Source organism: Centruroides sculpturatus, unplaced genomic scaffold (assembly GCF_000671375.1).
Source record: "Centruroides sculpturatus isolate CEXI.00-Female unplaced genomic scaffold, Cexi_2.0 scaffold68, whole genome shotgun sequence".
In the NCBI taxonomy this organism is placed as follows: domain Eukaryota; kingdom Metazoa; phylum Arthropoda; class Arachnida; order Scorpiones; family Buthidae; genus Centruroides; species Centruroides sculpturatus.
This window is the reverse complement of record NW_019384331.1, coordinates 882,198-905,528: the sequence shown is the minus strand read 5'-3', so window position 1 is coordinate 905,528 and position 23,331 is coordinate 882,198. Positions and strand designations below refer to the sequence as shown.

At 28.2% G+C, this 23,331-nt stretch overlaps 1 protein-coding gene and 1 long non-coding RNA gene across 2 annotated transcripts; one reads left to right on the top strand and one right to left on the bottom strand.

Annotated features, from left to right (window-relative positions):
- Positions 1-5: 5 nt before the first annotated feature.
- LOC111629851 (histone-lysine N-methyltransferase SETMAR-like) lies at positions 6-755 on the bottom strand (the record flags this gene model as incomplete). Its single annotated transcript, XM_023373763.1, has 1 exon — positions 6-755. A coding segment is annotated over exon 1 (591 nt), but the record flags the coding sequence as incomplete, so codon positions are not given.
- Positions 756-5,819: 5,064 nt separating this feature from the next.
- Positions 5,820-22,794, top strand: LOC111630102. Its single transcript, XR_002757456.1, has 5 exons — positions 5,820-6,083; positions 7,681-7,770; positions 19,749-19,837; positions 22,055-22,153; positions 22,250-22,794. It is a non-coding gene; the product is annotated as an uncharacterized LOC111630102 (long non-coding RNA).
- Positions 22,795-23,331: the final 537 nt, after the last annotated feature.

Here is a 23,331-nt window from a genome sequence, read left to right as displayed (position 1 = left end):
GAAATTGTTTGCTTGAACTTGACTTTCCTTGGAGATGATGAATGTCGCCATTCCATGGATTGTTGCTTTGATTCCGGTGTAACGTAGGCTACCCACGTTTCATCGCCTGTAACAATACGACTTAAAAAATCATCTCCTTCGTCACTGTAGCGCTCAAGAAAAGTCAATGCACTGGCCAAACGTTTGGTTTTGTGCTCCTCCGTCAACATTTTCGGCACCCAACGGGAACACAACTTCCGATAATTTAATCGTCCGGTCACAATTTCATAGAGAACACTTCTTGAAACTGCAGGAAACTCTTTAGATAAAGATGAAATCGTGAATCGTCTGTTCTCTTTCACTCTACAGTCCACTTTTTCAATCAAATCGTCGATAATGACTGAAGGTCGCCCACTTCGTTCCTCATCGTGAATGTTTGTGCGGCCATTACTAAAGGCCCTAACCCATTTTCGTATCATTCCTTCACTCATAACGCTTTCACCATAAACTTCACTGATTTGGCAATGAATTTCAGCCGCTTTCGAGCCTTTAGCACTGAGAAAACGAATAACGGCACGCACTTCGCTGTCGGCGGGATTCTCAATGAGCGGCGGCATTTCAATAACACACAAACAACAGTAAACACAGTCGACTGGCTCCGTAATGGCGTTTGTGGCTTCCCAACAGATGTAGGTACACAGTGCGCATGCGCTAAGTGCCGACTGCAGCGCTCCAGCGGCGTTATATTAAAACGGTACTTACTTTAAAAACACGCCTCGTATTAGTATAGATATAACTTAAAAATATAAATTCAAAGTTTTTAAAATTTGAATTTATATTTGAATAGTTAACCTTTGTATAGAGGGTTAATCAGATATGACACTATCACAATGTAGTGGAGAATAAATATGGGAAATTTTTTAGGAATTTTCTCAAACATTTTTCTCATTTCCGTTTCGGGAAAAAAATTTTTAAACAGTTATATCATAAAGAAAAAATCTTTCTTTATTGTCACATAATTCCTTTTTATGTGAATTTTTTTTTGCGGTAATTTTTGGCTAAAATTTTTTTGCGGATATCGACATCATTCTCCAGTGCCATGTGATCGCCCTTGACAGGTATATTCATCAATCACTTCAAAGTGGTTTTAACATTTGAATTTAAAATTTATTTTACTGTTCTTAAATTATGGTCTCTTCTTCACCTGAAGATGATATTTATAAAATGTTGAAAGTGTATATGGTGATATTATAAGTAATAAAATTGTTTAATGCCAATAGACAGTGGAGATCTTTTCATATAGTCTACTGCTTTATATGTTTTGTAGCTATGCTTCCATCATAATAGTACATATATAATTTCTGGAGATCTGAGTTGGATCCTATATCTTGGTCCATGTGGAATCTTTAGAAATTTTTATGAATAATTTGACTGGTCAGGTACTTCTGTGAGTATTTAGCATTTTTAGTACCTGCGAAGCCTTTTTTAGTTATATTCATTATATGTTTGGCCAGGTTCACAATGGGGTGAATTGAATGGTAAAGGACAGGTTCAAGCATGTTTGAGTCAACACACCCATGAAATTTCCTAAGCTAATCCAACTCAAACCTGAGCTTCCTAGAGCAACAGACTGATTTTATCTCCTCAGCATCCTGCCATATGATTGAAATTATTAACTAGTTTATAATGATTAGTGAATCTTTCACAAAACTAATATAATACTTCTTTTATGTTTTGTATTATCGAAACTAAAGTTAGAAGAACTATAACTTAGAAATGCTCAAATTTTTTTGTTAAAACAGGCATAAAAGAATAAGGACTTTTGGTTTTTCTTCTGTACAAAAAATTACTGTTTTGCAATATTATTTATGTAAAATTCATGCTCAAAGATTTTAATTTCCTCCATAATTGCACATTAGAGTACTTATACAGTTGATCTTATTTTACAGTGTACAAAAGATATTTTTGTTCTTATGTACCTTATATATTAAAACCATAATATTTTACAAATTTATGGTAGAGTTTTTAAATTTAAATTATTGAAAAATTAAAACTTCAAAAATCAATGTATTAAAATCTCTATTACTAATATATATTTAATTTTGTTTTTAATAATTAGTGCTTACAGTGCTCAGCCTGTTAGTTGGAATCAACATAAGAAAGGAATTGAACATTTCAAAAATAGAATTAACATAATTAGAGGAAGAATTCAGCATATGGTAAGTATAGATAGTAGCTAGTAATAAAGTACTGTACAAGCAAATACAGTAGCAATAAACTTTGTATATTATGGTCATATATACCGTAAGCATTAACAAGAAATTGATAAAAGAGAGAATAAAGTACTCATAATTTTTAAATGTTATCAATTTCTTGCTAATATTTTTTACAATTGGAGTGTGTTTTACAAAGTTTATAGTTTATAATCAGTTAGTAATGTTATATTAATTAAAATAGAAGAGAGAAAGTGAAGAGCTTAAAAATATTTATATAAATTTACAAAGAATAACTTTCTGATTTTTAAAAATTTATACTACTGTTGACAAATTCTCAATGACTAGAAACATTTTATAAGTTATTATACTCTTCATTAACATTTCTTAAATTTTTTAAAGTACTTTTCAATTGTTACTTTTATTAGTTGAATATATTTGTCTCAAATAAATAAAACATTTTAAATTAATTAAAGGTATTATTTATCAATACAAACATTTTCAAAGCCTTTGAGTTTCATCCTGAAATGTCTCAAATGTTTTAGTTTCAGAATATGACATTTGAGGATGAAATTCAAAGGCTTTGAAAATGTTTGTATTGATAAATAATACTTTTAATTAATTTAAAGTGTTTTATTTATTTTGAGACATTTTGCATGTGAAGAATTTGAAATAGTGTTCTTTCAAAGGTTATTTTCATGTATTCTCTATTCTAATTTTAGAAGTAAAACAATAAAATACATTTTTTTATGAAGAAAAGTTCAATACTGTGTTTTACATAGAACCTATCATTGATAAATCTGTAAATTTGCTAACAACTTAATATAACAATATTCTTTGTGATTCAAAAAATTTCAACTGCATTGTATTGCATATGAGGCCACATTGTAAGGAGGAACTCTCACTGCCAGCTACTTAAATAAACCTTGTCAGTTTGCAACCACTGTTTACCATTTACTATTCACCCTACTTGAACCACTGAATGAAAATATAGTTCACTTCACGCCAGCATTTAGAAATTAAATATAGGACACTTCCGTGTTGTTGTGTTATTGACAGCAATTTGTTAAATTTCAGATATACTCGCTAGTACTTTCAACAGTTTACAACCATTGTCTTCAGGCGAAATCGAATACCTTTGCTTTCGAATTGACAGCTTTTAACGGACTTTTCAAATTACGTAATGCATGTGGTTGGAATATAGAACAAAACAATAAAAATTGAATAAATAAATATTTTTAAAGAAACATGCTGTAATAATTTGAATATTTAATGTAATTTAACATGGTTCCAAAGTGGAAGATAATCTTGGTCTAGAAGCTTTTTTGCTAATTCTGTAGCTGATCTGTTATTTCTTAAGCATTGCAAAGATCGTAGGCAAATATTCATATGGGAGAACCTTTACATATCTGCTGCTTTGCCATGTAATGCGCTGACATTGGAAATTCCACAGCTATGGATAACTTTATTTAAACAATCCAAGTAATAATTTTGTGATCTGATTTTATTCTATGACCATGCATGGTACCATTACTTATTATTTATATGTTTTGGGGAGTTCAAATTATTACAGCACGTTTCTTTAAAAATATTTATTTATTCAATTTTTATTGTTTTGTTCTATATTCCAACCACGTGCATTACGTAATTTGAAAAGTCCATTAAAAACTGTCAATTTGAAAGCAAAGGTATTTGATTTCTCCTGAAGATGACGGTTGTAAACTGTTGAAAGTACTAGCGAGTATATCTGAAATTTAACAAATTGCTGTCAATAAGCCACAACATGGAAGTGTCCTATATTTAATTACTTGAACACCTTTTACTATNGTTGTAAACTGTTGACTGTACTAGCGAGTATATCTGAAATTTAACAAATTGCTGTCAATAAGCCACAACATGGAAGTGTCCTATATTTAATTACTTGAACACCTTTTACTATCTCTTTTGTTCTGCTTTTTTTCTTAGAAAGACACCCAAGAGTTTAGTTTTGTTTGCACAGTGGCAAGTTCAAAGTATAGGCACAGCCAGCAAAATATTATAAATTGAGCCAATTGATTGTATGTTCCTTGGAACCTAGCATAAAATTGCTATTGAGAACTTATCACACAGGAACACTCTTCTTGAAGGAAAAAATGGATTTTTATTTTCTATTTTTTACAAAAGATATGCATTTCAGGCCTTATGCCCCTCTTCAGTCCTTATTATGTATAATGGTAAAACTAAAAATATAACTAATGGTAACTACTGGAATAACTAATTGTTAAAAATGTGGGATAGAACAAGTAAAACTGTAAAAATAAAAAGTTTTGGTTAAAACGTAGAAAAAAATTGATCAATAAAGGGAGTAAAAACAAAAAATTTTTAACACAAAAAAAATTGGTTTAAAAAAAGTGTAAAGGACTTAAATGTATGTTTATAAGAAGTCTGATTGTTATATGGTACAGCAAATTTTTAAACAATATATAATATAATAATCAGACTTCCTAATAAACATACAGTGAAACCCTTTACATTTTTTTAAACCAATTTTTATTAGTTTTAAAAATTTTTTGTTTTTACTCCCTTTATTGGTCAATTTTTTCTACGTTTTAACCAAAATTTTTTATTTTTACAGTTTTACTTGTTTGATCCCACATTTTTAACAATTAGTTATTCCAGTAGTCACCATTAGTTATATTTTTAGTTTTACCATCATACATAATAAAGACTAAAGAAGGGCATAGGGCCTGAAATGCATATCCTTTGTAAAAAATAGAAAATAAAAATCCACTTTTTCCATCAAGAGGAGTGTTCCTGTGTGATAAGTTTTCAATTGCAATTTTGTGCTAGGTTTCAAGGAGCAAGCAACTAATTGAGAGAACAGCAAGCAATCAAGTACTGAGCCAATTGATTTCAAGCTACACTATTGACTGCCAGTTTAACTTAGGAATCCACATTGTCTGTATTCTACTGTATCAGAATACATTATATTGAGTCATTAGCGTGTGTTGTACTAATATAAAATCTTCTTTGAGTGTAATTTTTTTCTTTTTTTTAACAATGAACAAAACTAAAAATATCAGTATTAATAAATTTACATAAACAAAATTTCCAAAGAACTAGATTTATAAATTTAATAAATTTAGAAGTAATTTATTTTTTATTTTGATGTATACAACAATATATTTATTAATTTAATAGCAATTTTTATTTAAAAATTAATAATAATAATAATAATATAAAACTTGTGTTTTATATTATTAATATAAAACACAAATTTTCTTTGTTTTATTAGTTAATCAACTTGAACTGCTTTATGCTAATTTTATATTTTATCATAAAATGTTTTTATATTGAGAAATAATTTATTTGAAATCCTTGTATATTATATAAATTATACTGTAAAAATAATATTGAATAAAATATTGCAAAAATGCAGATATAAACAAGAGACATATACATTGATAGTTAAGAAATTTTAGTCAGATTACTTTAAATTATTGTAAAATTAGATATAGAATTATAATAAATTATATTAAAATTTAAAATTCAAATTTTTGTTTGTTTTTTAAATTTTCAAACATAACAAAATCTGAAACGATGCCAAATTTCTCATTTTATAATATTACCGAGCAAAGTTTAAAAGTCAAAGTTTCAAAACCAGAAGAGCTTTGACTTAATAAAACTTTAATAATGCTGATGTACAGGAATATGAATTATAATGAAATAAATTTATTTATTAAAGTTGTAGCAATACAATAGTTACTTCGTAATCATCTACACCACTTTAATAAAATAAGGATATACAGAATATTCTGTAGTTAATTGATATAAACATTAAATGTCAAAAGCTCAGGTAATAAATATAAAATGTGAAAATATAAGGATATATTAGTAAATATTTTACAGTAGGTAAGTGTTTAAAATATTTAATTTTTAAATTTATTATTTTATATCAAAGCTTATATTATTCTGGATTTATTTAAGTAAACAAAAACAAAAGCCTTTAAAGATTTTGAATATTTATTTATTTATCAATTTGGATTATAAATTGAAATACAGCCTTGACTTATGAGTTTAATTCGTTCTGTAATGAAATTCGTAACTCAAATTACTTGTATGTCAAATCAATTTTTCCCATTGAAATGAATTGAAATGCCATTAATCTGTTCCAGATGCCCAAAATACTGCAATTTTTTTGTTACATGGTTTTAAATAATACTTAAAAATAATGAATATTGTATAAAAACACAACAGAATGTACTGCAATAAATTGGTTTTGTGGATGTTGCAGTGTTTGCTGCATAGATAAAGAAAGAAAAGATGGAAAATTCAAGAAGAGAGGGTAGAGCCACACACAACATGGAAGTTAACTAATGCCTACATCACTCGATCACATATTTTTCTATAAGCTAGCCTGTCAGATGTTGGAAGAGTAATGAAAATGATGTTGGAAGAATAATGAAAATGTGAGTTTGACAAGACCAACAATGAGTGGCCAGATGATGAGAGACAGAGCCTGACATATCCTGACAGACTTCCTCTCTGAAAAATTCCTGGGATTGCTCACCTGATTTGATTCTGAGACTCTCAGGCAGTAGGTTGATGGCCTAACTGTCTTTTCCATCCAGCCACTCATATTTGTCCATCAAATTTAAAAATTAACTATTAAAAAATATACAATTAAAAGACTTTTTAAAAATTATTATATAAATAAAGTTATTATATATGTAATAGATTCACAACAATCTTTAAGTGACCAGTAAAATATTTAATTGAAAAAATACTGAAAAATACGGTCGAAAACTTTGTTTTTCAATTAAATATTTTACTGGTCACTTAAAGGTTGTTGTGAGTCTATTATATATTGTACCAGTACTTGTAAACGAGTATTTAACCTTTACACAAGGTATTATATATGTGATAAGAGCATTAAAACTTAAATAATTAGCTTGATGATTTTCAAATAGAATGCTGCAATGCACTAGGATGTCACAATTACACTTCAGTAGTGCTGCAAAATAATGCTGAACAGTGTCATAACACTTCTTAAGTGTATTATTAAAAATATAAAAAGTGCTGTTGATAAAGAAGTAGGGGTGCCACATGAAAAATTTCTAAGTTGGGATGCCACTACTAGAGAGAGGTTGAAAAACATTAAACTGGTTCAGCTGAAAATTAAAACTTGGCAATTTAAGAATTTTAGTACAAATATTTTCAAAGGTTTGTAAGATTTATATTAGAGATACTTTTTGAAATAGTTTCAGATTTACTCTAAAATTTAGGGGTTTAGAATGTGTCTGAAGATGGGAACATAAATAATTTTGGAAATCTTTTTTATATTAAATAATTGAGTTGTTGAATTGTTCCAGTTTTTCATTTTCAGAAAATTGGGTTTTTTTTTAAGAAATTGTCTTTAATGTCTGACTTAATTAGCATTTTATATTGATATACTATTGTTATATAAATGAAAGTATGCTTAAATTATCTTTTATTTTCTACTTTTAAGAATTTAGAAGGACCCGATCCTCCATCTCATTGCCCTCCACTGTTATATGTCAAAATTAAAAATTCAAACAAAGTTCTTCGGCCAGCATGGGTATGTTATATTTTTTATATACAATAATTTGTTTTTATACAAAAAAAGGCTTTTGTTATAACTAAATATAGCATCACAATGTAAATTTCTAAAAATTTATATCAATCTATTTTCTGTTTAAGGTAATTATATTTAATATAAACAATTTTTTAGTGATAAATGAATATACAGTCAATTCTGCTTAATTGGGACATGTTAGGACTAATCTATTTTGGCTCAATTAAGTGGCTGCCCTGATTAAACAAACTAATAATAAATTCTAAAATAAAATATGTAATACATAGGTAAATAAATAAGTTGGTAAAAAATAATAATTAGGTACCTATTTTAAAGCTTTATTAAACCAAAATATAGAAAATATTTTTACTATGAATTTGCCAGACTCACGACAATAGATAACTGATTCTCATCACACTAGTGTTTCCAAATACAGTACTAGTAGTGATGTACACAAGGGTTGACCGTTTGATTAGTTTTTGATCAAACGATTTTTCCTTTTTCCCTTTTTAGTTAGAATATGTTCTAACTAAAAGGGAGAAAGGACACTCGTCCAAAAGTCACCTTGCGGTCTTTCTTTGAGCACAGGACTTTACTTGGAGATGGACCACTTCAGCAGGAGCATCCATATTATCTGCCAGCTCCGGATGCTGGTCTCAACAATTGGATGGCTGCTGTCAAATCTAGATGTAATTATGCACACAATACCTTCCAAGGAAACTCTAGCTGTCTACCAACTCAGTCAAGAGACCTTGAAATTGTCTGGAGATCTTTGTCCCTTTGCTTTTAAAGGGATCATCTGGTCCAATCCAGAGAAGAATCAGTTGCTTTCATTCAGGTCCATCTCAGATGGATCCTCATGTGATACGTCCCACTATGGTGACCCCCTCTGAAAAACTGAACTGCCCAAGCGAAAGACAAAATTGCTTTGTCTCTGCCAATCGTTAGACCTATGTGACATTAGTGTACATAGTGTCTACATATTTTCAGAAGATCCCTAAAATATATAAAAACTTTCTAAATTTCTTTTCTGCTAATGTCCTAATTAAGCAATTAAATTATGTATTAATTTATTAGTTTGGTTTCCGTTCTTTGAGATTTGGCCCAATAAAACGGCTGACCCAATTAACCAGGGGTCCAATTAAACGGAATCGAATGTATATCTAAATATCCATGTATATTACATAAATGATTTAATTAGGATTAGGCATCTGGTGATATACTTGAAAAATCATAATCATATTTTCATACCTTCATACTCTAATCATGCTTTTTTGTTTTTGTTTTAACTTTCAGCAAAATATTAGGATCTGTATTTTGGTCTTGACTTAATGCAAATCAGAATTTTAATCTAACTTTGTATCCTCCTTTATGACAACTTTATGACAATATTACTATAGTTATTTGGTCTGTTATAAACAATTATATATATATATAATTGTTTATATAGATGCCATTATGAAAGTTTAGAGTTTTCTATAAGAAATCCTAGCTTAAGTTTGTAAGTTTATAATGAATTACTTGCCTCTAACTAGCTTCTACAATATACTTGAGGCTTTCCAGGGTTTTTCTTGTTATTTTTTCATTTGGATAGAGAAGAGAATAAGAGAAGGCTTTTTAAAGGCTTAAGTACAGCAAACAATTATTCCTTAGATCTTTTACCATTGAGAGAAATGATGAATTTCAATCTTATTAATAGAATTTTAAAAAATATCTTAATTTAATCTTGACAATTGTTTTCAAATGTCTTTCCTAGTTGTCTTGATTTGTATTCTTGTAATCCAATCTTGAGAAAGTTTCAGACTCATTTGCAATTTATAAGTATAGAAAATATGTCTAATACTGTGGCAATGCTGATATTGGAAACTTTAGAAGCATTTGAGAGAAAATTATATGGTGACTTATAATATAATTAATAATAATAATAATAATGTTAATGATACAGTAAATTAATAAAATAATTATGTTACACATAAAAAAAAAACTAAACTAAAATTTCAAAGCTTCAAACTTACATTGCCTACCTCCTGTGTTTAGCAGCTTATCCACTCAGCTATCATCACAAGGAGACATGAAACTTCCAGACTTATAAGCTAAACAGTTTTCAGAGACCCAATTTTTGGAAATGCTTGAGAAATGGATCCTATTATTTGGACAAAGAGCTGTTTGTGTTTAAGGCTACGTGCTCACCAAGTTTCGTTCAAATTGGAGACCCTCTTTTTTTTTTGTAATTGACATCTTAATATGTTACTTTTGCTTTCCAGACTCCAAACTGATAAGGCTACCTGCACCTGCATTAATTAGTACTTATGTGACAATAAATAATTTGAAGTGGCAAAAAAAATTTAAAACTGGCAAATAGTTGGCAATATTTTTAAATTTTCCAGAGTGACACCTGTTGAAGGAAAGTTTCTATTGAAAAACATGTCAAGAGTTTTCTGTCTTTGTTTTCTTAGAGAGTTGAATTCTTAATTTCAATAAGAGTTATGTTTATTTTTTAATGGCATTATAACAAAATGTTTATCATTTGTATAAACTTTTATGTTAACATAAAACATCTTCAGTTACATGTTGTTTCTGTAAAATTTTCTATAGACATTTTTTATGATGACTAAGTTTTTCAGACTTACATGGCTCTCTCTCGTTTTTTAATCTAATAATATCCATCAGATCACTTTTAGAAATGTTGTGAATTTTTTTTATTAAGATTTGATTTAGGAATGTATATTGTTAAGAATGTAATTATTAGATCTACATACAGGCAAAAGTCTGAAATTTAGATCTAACAATACTAGGTCAATTGCTGTTTCTATACTTTTTCAATTTCAAATTTAATTAAAAACGTAAATTTATTTTCAGATAGAGTTAAGTTAGCATCAATTTTAAGCAAAAGTTAATTTTTTTGAACAGTAGTTTTCTAACTTTTGGTTGAATTATGATTGAATTAATGCTGTATTGTATTTTTAGAAATAATTAGTGCAATTATCAGATAAAAATGAACTGTTTCAGGTATGTATATGTATTGTAGCATACCAAATGTAAAAAAACAAATTAACATTGCATAAAGTTTATTATATAGTTGAACCTTTCAATCTGAAACATGTTTATCTCAAAATTTATTTTTTCCCCAGCATTTTCAGGTTAAATTCAATATATTTTCCAAATTTATCTCAAACTAGCAGATAAGCCCGGCATTGCTTGGGCAAAAAGTAACGATAGCAAAGATTAAGATTATTACATTACAGCCAATCTTACCCGTTTTCATAGAATACAAGAATTAGGTTTCCCTGTTTCCAGACTAATTAGAAAATTTTTAGATGGGTCTAAAATTATGTTCAAATTAATGCAAAAAACTGCATCTGTGCCTGTAAATCTTGCACATTGCTTTCTTTTAACACTTCCATTGTTGAAGTCTTAATCCTGTCCCTTTCCACACGGGGGGATTTCAAAAAATCCCTTGTTAGTACCCTAACTGTGTACCAAATGTACCCTAACTGTGTACCAAATTTCAAGTTTCAACTCCTAACCATGCTGAAATGCTCATGATGAAATGCTCGTATACATGTGCACTATCTATCATTGACTTCTCTAGCAATCCATGATATTTTTTAAATATTTTTATTGAGTAGTTTAATGTTTTAGTTCAGCAATGATAAGTTAAATTATTTCAAAATGTATTAAATAATATATATTTGTTTTCTGTAATTATGGGAACAGAATTTTTTGGTATTGTACTATGCCAGAAACCTTTGCGGGAGTGTATTAAACAACTTCCCAAAGTTTCGTGGCAATCAGATAAATGGTGTAGTAATGCATGAAGGACAGACAGACAGACATACATTTGTTTTTATATATATAGATAATTTTCTCTCGAAATCACTGTTTGTAATAATTAAAGTGTGCAGTCAAGCCCTGAGTTTCTGAGACATAGTCTTGTCCCAAAAATGGCTTTGGCTACTTGTTTTTCAACTAAAGTTTAAAAACATTATAGCCTTTTTTAAGAAGTCAGTTTTATTTACTGATTCTCAAGATTTTTTCAGATTATTCAGAATGTAGATTCAAGTTTCATAATATATACAAAAGAATAACACAATTCAATAAAAACTTTGTCTTATGGCTATTACATTATTGATTTTCAGTCTTTTGGCTTATAAAAAACTCAAAAGATCTTGAGAGCCAGTAAGTAAATAAGGCTGACTCTTTAAAAGTGGCTGTAGTATTTCTGAATTTTAGTTAAAAATGGAGTTAAAAATACACATTATATACTCAGTTAATAATAAAACCATTTCACTTTCAAGGGATGCAGGTGTTATTTGTTTTTGTGGTATTTTGGAAAACAATAGCATTGCAAAACTTTTTCTGGAATATTATCTTTCCCATTTAAAAGAAGTAGAAAAGTTAAGACAGAAATCGAGAAACTAGATAGTGTCTATTTAGATTTTTTCTTTTTCTTTTCAAAGCAGTCCAGAATGTAATTAACTGTATAATTCTGATCAAACTGTTGGAGCATGTCTGGCTCAGTTTTCAGTGGATGGCAGATTCAATGGGTATTGGTATTGTACAGTTATAATGATAACATCAGAAAGGGATGTTCACATGAATGCCAATATTCTGTCTAGATTGGAAATTGGAGACACTGCAGAAACCTTGAATCAAGCATGTCAAGAAAAGGAAAATTAAATTTTTTCTGAATTTTCTAATGTTAGCTGTTTTTGGATTGAAGAGACATTTACTTAATCAACAGATAACAGAAAACAGCACTGAAGAGGAGCGCGAAAGTTAACCTAACTTGAAATGCATCTGTAAAAAAACAATAAAAGGCATTTTATAACCTGACTTGGCTGTGAGGTAGTCTACTGAAGAATTTTTTCGGATTGAAGAGATGTTTACTTAATCAACAGAAAAATTAAATTTGAACCACGCTCTCTCCAGTAGGAAAAATTATCAATGAAGCATGTTTATAAATGATATTAGAGTAAACAATCTTCAAGTAATTTTTGGTTTTATTTTAATCTTATATTTCTTGTTACTAGTTGTAATATACAAAAGAAATAAAAAAGGAAGAAAATGCACATTTGTGGAAGTTGAATTCAAACATTCTTTTGAAAAATTTAATTTGAATTTTGTTGATGTACAATGTGGAAATCTCTAACTATAGGGGAATTGACTTCTCTAGTAATCCATGATATTTTTTAAATATTTTTATTGAGTAGTTTAATGTTTTAGTTCAGCAATGATAAGTTAAATTATTTCAAAATGTATTAAATAATATATATTTGTTTTCTGTAATTATGGGAACAGAATTTTTTGGTATTGTATGTTCAAAAGAAAGAACAATGTAGGGTTTGAGAGAGAAAAAAAAATTTTGTGTTTGTTTACATCTTGTGATTTGAATAAAAAATTGTTTTGCCAATTAACTAGTTGTGGATGCACACTTTGAAACAGACCTGAATCTATTATAGTTTCTACTACAAAATCCCACTTGAAATAATGGTAATAGTAAAAAATAATGAAATGAGCTCAAAATTTTACTACTAATTGATCTAGTTCTCGATCCCATCTTCACTTAGTTCTGTTTTGCCTCAAATTCCTATTGATGCCACTAAAGAAAGTGCAATTTGCTTGGTCTATTATCCTAACAGTTCTCTTAAACTTTCAAACTTCAATATCTCTACACTTACACAGTTGAGTGGAGATAGAACAACATAGTTCTCAGCCAGCAACATATTTATAACTGTTTTATCGCATATGTTATGTGGCAATGGAGTCAGACAGTGCAAACATAATGCATAATTAGTGGATAATAAATTTCTTGATTTTCCATTTTTCAATTTGAAGGTGGGTCGCTTTCATCAATATTTAATCATTTCCGTTGTCTAATCAAATTTATGATGTCATGTTTAGTGTCCCAGGGTATAAAAAGTTAAAAACAAAAAGAGAAAACGAATAGGACCTAATGTTATATAGTAAATGGAACCTGAGAGGAAAATATATTTAATTTATTACCAAAATTATTTAAGAAAAACAAATTGGATAATTGAATTGAATTGTTTAACATATATTGTACTGTACACCAATTAATTAATGTTTATTTTCTGTTAATGCTAGTTTAAAATATTAACTTAAAATTATATTAAATATTAATAAAATATTCATAAATTAAACATAAGTTTTATGCTTTTATGTAAAAAAAAAATAAATAAATCAAAACTTCTTTTTGCAGCATATTTTCATATTTAAAACATAAAAACTTGATATTATTCCATAAATTTTTTTTTATTTACCTGCAACTATGATAAGTTAATATAAAGTAATTTAATATTTTGTGAAAAAATATATATATATAAATTTTTTTTATAAAGTAAAAAATAAAATATTTTAATTTTTATACTTATATTTTATAAAATAGTTAACTTTTTTTGAATTTAAGTTATTTTAAGCATTGTGTTACATTAAAATAATTATGCACATTAAATAAATCGCTATGAAAAGAAATGAAATTTATAAAGCCAACAAATATTTTCATCATTCTGGCAATGTCACATTCTGCCGTTTTATTTTGGTCCCGTCTTAACTGCCATTTTTCTCCCACCCTTTCGATATGTTTTGGATGAATCTATTTTGAGAACGGCCTTGAAGATGGACCAGATGGGTTTTGGCATATTTCAGTCACTTCATTCCTTTACCCACAAAGGAACTTTAATATATATACTATGCTTATATTTTTCTTTTTTCTTAGACGTTTACACCTGTCATTTAACATATGGTCAGTCTCTAATGATATAACAAACAATATTTTTTTACATAATTACTTTAATTTTGGAAAAAAGTGACTAAAAAATTTATGTTTGTTTATATATTAAACGTTTTTTGGATTTAAATAGGTTTTTCTTTTAACAAATTGATAGATTTTGTTTAAAGGAGATTGTAAGTTATATAACTACCAGTTGCAATGTTAATTAAATATGTCAGGTATATTTATTTAGGAAACATTTAAAAATTATGTTTGCTTCTTATCTTTTATCAATATTAATAAAAACATTTATGTTCTGGATCTGTTTAATTAAAATAGAAAGTTCCAAAGACCTTTAAGATCCAGCAAGAGGATTTTGTTTTCAGTTTCTAAAGCTGTCTTTAGGTTATGTCAGATGTGTACCTTGGATATGCAGCAACTGGGAGAATACATGTATATATAATTGTATATGTTGGTAAACACAGATAATTTAATTTTGAATGTGCAAACAGCTTATTTCTTGCTTTCAGCTTTGTTAAATATTATATAATAATAATTGCATTCATGTTGGTTCATCTAAATAAATAAATAAATAAAATGGAATAAAATAAAAAAATTTTGTGCATATTCAAGGACAAATAAAGTATAATCAGGCAAACTTTGCTATTAATCTCTTGCAGAAAGAAGAGAAATTGATTGAATTAATCAGTCATATCTAAGCATTGCTAATTTCAAAAAATTCAAATATTCAAAACTTTAACTGTTTAGAATATTAATTTTGAATTTGTTTTAATTTACATATTCTATGCTACATTATTCTAAACTGTTAAATGTAAGATGTCAAGCAAAGAATGGTGAGATTTTGACCAAAACATTTCTTTTAATTAATAAAAAGTTGGCTTCCTGAAATTAGCAGTGATTTATTTATTTATTTACAATAACATTTCACTTTTTTCCATTAATTTTTTCAGATTATTTAATATTTGTTAGAGAAGTTTATAGTATCTTTTATCATTTAATATATGGAAGCATATGATCCTTCTTGTTTCTCCTTCACTCTATTTCTCAGTTGAACTTTTATAGAATAATTGGTGTGTAGAAAACATAAACTTAGGTATAAATTTAACATATTTTTCCATTTAAATATTTAATTTATCGAATGAATATAACTTGAAAATGACTTGAAAAAAATTTAAAATGTTTATTATGTGAAATTTTCATGTTGGATTTTACCTTTACCAATGTTTTTTTTACCATTTTATTTTTATTTAAATTACTTTTTCATTTCTTTATTTATAAAGATGTAAATTTTTTATTGTCAGTTTTTATTTTTTATAAGATTACAGTATAGTTTATAGAAAAATATAGTTTTAGTTTATAATTAAGTTATTACAAACTATCAGTAGTTAAGAAATCAAACAGAATTATTTTTAGTTCATAATTTGCTAATTATAGTTTATGGAGCCATAAGTATGAATGATATCACTCAATGTTTTTGAAAAACTAAATAAATAATTTTTAAAAAATCCTAACAATTGTCTGCCAATATCTTTTCATTTAAAACCAAAATAATAACTTTTTAATACAGTAGACCCACAATTTAACGGACTTTGGATTTAATTGACAAACTTTAGAATTTTGTTTTATTCATGAAACAACATGCTAAAATGTCATCACAGACACAACTTTTGAAGAAGCAATGTACAGTACATTATAACAAAATTTTATTCATACTTAAACATTATAATAACGTTTCAATATACCATGTACATTATAAATTCCATTATTAATATATGTTCTTAAGGTATATTAGATTTAACATACCTTGGTCAATAGCAGACATTCCCTTCATCCCATTTAACCTGTTCAATAGAGGGCTGACTGTATATTGATTTGTTACTATTTATATTAAATAAATCCTAAGAAAAGAAAATTGAATAGTACCTTGTTAGTTGAATAGTAATTCTGCACAAATACCAATTAGTTAAATTGTTNAAAATTATTAATTTTTAAATTTAAGATTTGATTTATATAATTGTTAAAATTCAGATATTTGTCAAACTAGAAACTCCTTCTCAATTGTAAATCATTATCTATATTTTACAATAACTGTGATTAAAATATAGGATTCTTTATAATTTCAATACTAAACATAATCTATTTATAATTTTGATGTATGTGTATTAGAAAAATGTTTATTTTCTTAATTACCATTTTCATTTTCTACATTTGCTGTTCCATTGTGCTTGTTTCAATGTGATTAATTGTAGTAAAGTTGTGATTATAGTAGGATTGGTTGTATTGTTTCAATGAACATAACTGCTTCAAAAAAATAAGTGTCAAGCCTTTTTGATCTAGATTAGTAGACAGTAGTTTCCAAAGTTATATAGTCCACAGATTGCTTAGCTCATTGCAGCTGTGATGCAAATTATCTATACATTCATCCACTTCTTTTCCTGCAAAAATCACCTTAGATGCTAAAAAATTGTGCGCGCTCAGTAACATAATTTGAGAAATAGCCACTCAGATTGCCAAGCAATTAAGGTGGTAGCCTACTGCTCTGGAGACCTGGCATCAAATCCAGATACCCAGAGTGGTGGGCTAACCCATTGTAGGTCTGGCAGAATCCATAACGAACTTGCTTTAAGATCATCTTAGTGCCCACAGGGTAGAAAGAGTTGTTATTATTTTTTATATACTGTATATATAAAAATATAAATACATGTAAGAATATGCTTTAAAAAAGAAACATATTTTGTAATTTAATTAGAATAGATTTATATATTAATCTTTATTTGTTATTTAAATTGTACATATTGATGATTTGAAGATAAGATAAAATATCATGATTAAATCTCTAGACTCCTAAACATTTTAGGAGACTGATTTTTTCTACCCTATAATTTATTTGTTAATGTTGTTATACATTCATAAAACTTCAAATTTGTCTTTGTTTTAATGTAATGTTAAACATAATCATTAAGGAAGGAAGCTCTTCAAATGTAAATTCAATTCATTGACTTTTAATGATGGATATATTGTATCACCTGAAAGTGCTTGTTTTCAAGAAAAATTCACTTCAAGAAAAGGGGCTGTCCAGGGTTACAAGTAGGGAAAGGGGAGGGGTTGTGCTTCAGTGGACATCTATTTATTTCATTAAATTTTATAGTTTATGTGTATTTCAAAATTTCTTTTATGCTTTGTTTCTAATGGCATCTATCACTCATAATGTGATAAAGGTTTTAAAGGGGGTTGAGTTTTGTTGGACATCCAAAGAGGAGAGGGGGTTATGGAAACTTGGAAAAACTGGGACAAGAGAGTGAGAAGGAGTAAAAATTTCAAGAAAAATGCAGACATAATTTATGGACAGCCCAAAGCAGTTTGAATCAGACATAAAATTAAAAAGAAATATATTTTATCAAAATATCAAATTTATAAACAAACATGAGATGGCAGATGATCATGGCAATAGTCTACTGCTCTGGAGACCTGGGATCAAATCTGGGTGAGTAAACTCTTTGGGAATTTTTCATGGGTAATCTATCTCAGCTATTAGACTCTGTTCCTCACCACCCAGCTAACCTCCATTGTAGGCCAATAATGGGTTTAGAAAAAAGGCCCTCTTTGTGCCCATAGAGTGGAAAAATCTGGAAAAAAAAATTGATTGCTTAATCCAAGCAAGATTATTTTTAGCATTTTAGAATAATTTTAATAATGATTAATCTTTTCAAAATGTAATTTTTAATTGAAAATGTTTTGTTTTAATGATACACTAACTTTTTACTTCAAAATTAATAAAAAGGATAGAAAATTAAACATTTTCTAAAGGTTTTAAATATCTTGAACAACTACACATTTATTATTCCTACTGAAACTTTGTATGCATTTCGTTGGTGCACAAGAATAGTGACAACTCAAAAAAATAGATCTTCCAGGACAGCCATTTAAAAGTTTCTTGTTTCCTGCAAGGCTTTGCCATGATCTTGGATTTTTAAAATTTTCAAATCTTCTTTGGAAATAAATATTAGTGTTCATTCTTCCACATAAAAATATGGGGAGGGTGCTAAACATTTCTACAATAAACTCGAAATTGGAAATTTTTGAGTTGTGTCACTATTTTTGTGAACCAACGATTTAATTATTGCTTCAAAATCAATTTATTCTAAATATAATTTAGTATTCTTACTTTACAATAATTAAATTATAAAGTTGCAAGTAGAATTAATTTACATTATTAAATATTTGTAATTTAAAATAATTAAATTATTACATTTCCTATTAGCCGATATTCTATAACAGCTGAACTTTTCAGATTTATGACATCTGTAAAACTCTTCTCATTAAGTTTTAATATTTTATTTAGCATAAAATCTTATTTCTCAACATAAACTTGTTTAAAATTAACTCAAAAAAATATTTTTTTGGTGAAAATGATAACTTTATCATAAATCAAACATGTTTACAGGGCATATTTTGATTTTGAGTCCTTTATTTCTGCAAAAGCTCTGTAGAAATTTTTTTTATATATACTGAAATAAAAAAATCCCCCATAAAAGCCTTTGTTTATGCTGAAATAAAAAGAAAAAAAATACTCTGTAGAACCTCTTGTTTGTATACGAAAATTAAAAAAATAACTGCAGAACACAAAAAATTCACAGTTTAACTCTTTGTTTTCATAAAATGCCATGTAAAACCTCTTGTTTCTTTGCAACATAATTCAAATATCCACTGTCTTATAACAAACTATAAATTCTAAAGTGTAAACCATTGCCAGATAGTTGTCCTTCCCAACTGTCACCGAAGTTAATTTGAATATCACGTTGACAACAACTCCTTACAGAACACATATTTTGAGAGTTGGCAGTTAGTTGCTTCTGTCACTTACTTATTTCTGTACTGATGGTTTTTGAGTCATGCCTGACAGATGTTGTACCACCCTAATCTGTCTGGAAGCTAAAAGACATTAATTACTCATTACCATCAAAATTTCAGAAAATAATTGTTTTTTTTTTTCTATCCTTTTACTTAATAGTATTTGTATAATAGTTTTTAATAAATAAACTATATTTTTTCAAAAATCTAGATGATTATAAACAAAAATAACGCAATTTGTAATTAGTTCATTCACACGACCTCGTTATAGCGAATTTTTCTTGTAAAATTATCACGAAAATAAGTAAATGTTTTTAAAAATGATGATGAGGAGGAGGAAGATGATGATGATTATATTTGTAATTTTTCTCAACAGGTGGCGACTCAGTTTTCCAGTTACGGTTGCGTAGATGTTATGTCCATTTCGCGGAATTCAGCATTAGTCGCGGTGGGAAATATTTGGTGGTAAGTTATAATACAATTACAGGAGAAAAATAATAATAAAATCATTTTAAATTGTAAACATTTAAATAAATTCGAATTGAAAAACGCTTTAGAAGCAAACGAGTCATTCTGATTGGTTGATTTTGAAAATTTAAAATTTTTTAATGTTAATTTCATTAGTGAGATTTTTGTGTCATTAATTACGAACCTACGTAATTGTTTTTTTTTAAAGTATTTTACTTGTATTTGTAAGTGTAATTTAAAAGAAAAGGTGACAAGTGTATGATTAAAAAAAGCAAGCAAAGTTTGCAAAATTTGTTTCCAACCAAAAATAACTCGACAAAAGATCAAGGAGAGAAATGCCAATGTGGGTGGGTGGATGGATTCGGTGAATGTGTCGGGAGAGCTTCTCATCTTCCCAAAATATCCTTTCTAATCTGGACCTCTCCTGCACCAATTCGATTGTGAACCAAGTCATAATTTTTTTTTTCCTTCTTCCTCCCGCAATTCTGACGTCACAGACATAAACGAAAGTGACGTGGAACGAGTTTAATGCTACCGATATTAACCGACAATTTAATTAAATTTTGCTGATGACCCGCATGTCTTTGACCCGTTAACGACCCGCATATGGTGACCGTTTGGATTCGTGCCAAAAGTGTGTAACAGGTGGATCCTTTATTAAATCTATTACATTGCTAGGTATCCGAGTAACTCGATTTACTTCCATCTTTGATATTTTTCATGTTTAAGATGGATTTCTCTGAAAACCCTATTGGTAATAAACAGGGCAAGAAGCAATTGGCGTAGCGTAACTTGACGATAAAACTCCCTACTTAAATTTAAGTATGGCCATAAAGTTTCGAGTGTGTATTGCTTCTGTTTTTGTGCATTTGTTTAAATATATTTATACCCTAATTGCAATCTCTAGGAAATGTAATCGAATATATTTCTCCAAAATTTCTATGAATGTTGCCAAATTTTGTTTTAAACACACTAGAAAGAGTTGTTTGTTGGTACACATTTATGGCTTTCGTGTTGTTCAGCCGTTTAATGATGCAAATGAATGATTTTCATGCCATATTTTCCTAAAGAAATTTATGAATTTCGTATTGCGTTATAATACACAACAATCTGCACTCATAAATCGCAAGCAGGCGTCGAAACGATCGATTTTTTCAACGGAAGATCGATTCAAGAATCGATTTTTGTTATTCGTTAGTCTCGTGTGTGAAGTCGGATGGAAGATGATATAAAGGAGATAAATTTAGAACACGTTTATGTGACTTGACATATATATATTTTTTTATTTTTCGTAAAAGTATCTGGATTTTGTTGAATTGTTAAATTTTTTTTTAAAGTTCTATTAAATCAACACGGAGTTTTCGTTGATCGATCGGGAAATACTCATCGGAATTTTACTGTGACGTAATGTGAAAGGACACCATCTGTCAATGTTTGACGTCTGCTGCCAAAAGTGGCTCATTAAACCGTCAGGGCGGTACATTTGCTGCTTTCTAATTTTGTCTGTTATTCTGGCCATAGTTGGACAAAAGCCGACTCAACAAGAGTTCCTTTATTCGACTCGGATCAGAATAGAAAATTAATATTCTGTTACGTTTGACGTACATTGTATAATATATATACCGAATTTTACGCTTTGATATGATTTATGGTTGTCTGTTCATGAATTTTTAAGCATTAATACATTTAAAATCAAGGAAAAAATATATATATCTATTGAAAGAAATTATAGTTCTATAAATATGATTATCATACTTGGGTCTCAGCTTAGAGGATGCCAGTTTGGATTTCAGTTTTTATCTATTTTTATACTTCAATTTTTTGCTCTTGGGCTGTGAAATTTAATGCAAGAATATGCTTTATCACCTTTAATAAATCTTAAATTTGCATTAATTTAAAATTGAAGTGTTTAAAATAAATAGTTACATCATTTTTGTATACAAAATACTGTTTAATCATTCCAAAAATATTGTTTATGATATTATTATTTATTATTATTATAAACGTTTTCAAATGATAATATTTCCATTAAGAAACTTTAAAATTTGTTTATTCATGCTTTATTTATAGTAAACATCTCCTTAACAAAATGATCTGTTGTTGCATGCAATGAACATTCTGATATATATTAGTTGTAAGATTAAAAGTCAATTATTATTATTATTTAAAAATATATATATTTTTGTGTAATTTTTTTAAAAAATATCATTCCAGTGCCAAGGATATCTTAACAGCTTTCCATAGCCATCCAGATATTTTAGTCACTTGCTACAATGTCTTTTTACATTCAAAATCTACAAGGATGCTTCTTTGGTGGGTCTAATTATAATTTTTTTTATTATGTTATAATTTAATATTAGATTATTCTACATTTATGGCAACATATATATAACTCATTATCTATTTCAGGTGTGCATGTTTCCTTTCAGGGTCTTTAGGATTGATTCTTCTTGCAAAAATGTGGAAAATGGCTAGATGAAAAAGCATTAATGTTTTTAGCTTTATAAACAACAATTATAGGAAAAAATGTGAATAAATTAAATAAAAAAGAAGTTAGGTAAATTATCCGGCAAATAAAGATAAACCTGTCTTGTTTATTTAGAATCCAAACAGTTTGCCAAAACAATGACACATTGTACAGAACACATTAAAACTTTGATTTACTAAGCTGCCAAGCAATGTGACAATAGTAATTTTCTTTTTTTTCCCCCTCCTCCTGTTTAGCTTGTTTGTCTTTTATCATTCTTTAACGAGTTTACATGACAATTGTCTCTTTTATCAACAGCGCACATTGTTTTAAGTTACATGCGTTAACAGTCTTGTTTATGTCAAAACAAATTACCCTCTTTAAATGCCTCTGTAAAACCATGAAAAGGTGTAAAATAAACTTAGAAAATTTCCGTTTTATAATAAAAAATCATCCGTATTTTTCTAAATAAACTTTTTTTTTTAAAGTTTTGTTTCTGGTGTTTTGCTGTGTATAAAAACACAAATAGTGTTCTTCCTAAACACCAGATAAAGGTCATAATTCACGGGGATAAGGAAGCGTGTTCTTTGACTATAAAGACGTTATCAATAGCTTCACATTCGCCATCCTCTTCTGGACACATTGCTTCGTTTGAATTACCTCAATAGCTACCAGATACATGTATGACGTCAGCTTTGACGTCATCGCCGAAGATGATGAACAGACTTCCTGAACTCGGATGTTACTTACCTTCACCATACTTTTGTTTTAATAACTATAATAAAAACGAACAGAAAACGATTCGTTTTATTTGTTTAAATGTTTGTGTTACGGATGAATTTTATTTATTTAAAAAAAAAATGAATGACGTATGATCTATAATCGAAACCTCTGTATAGTTATAACTTGCCAGATCTTTTTTGGAGAGTAACTAGTTATGATGTAATATATAATTTTTAAGGTTAAAAATAATTTGGAAAATTAATATAATATTTAAATTTACGAAAGTTTTAAATTCTTAAAT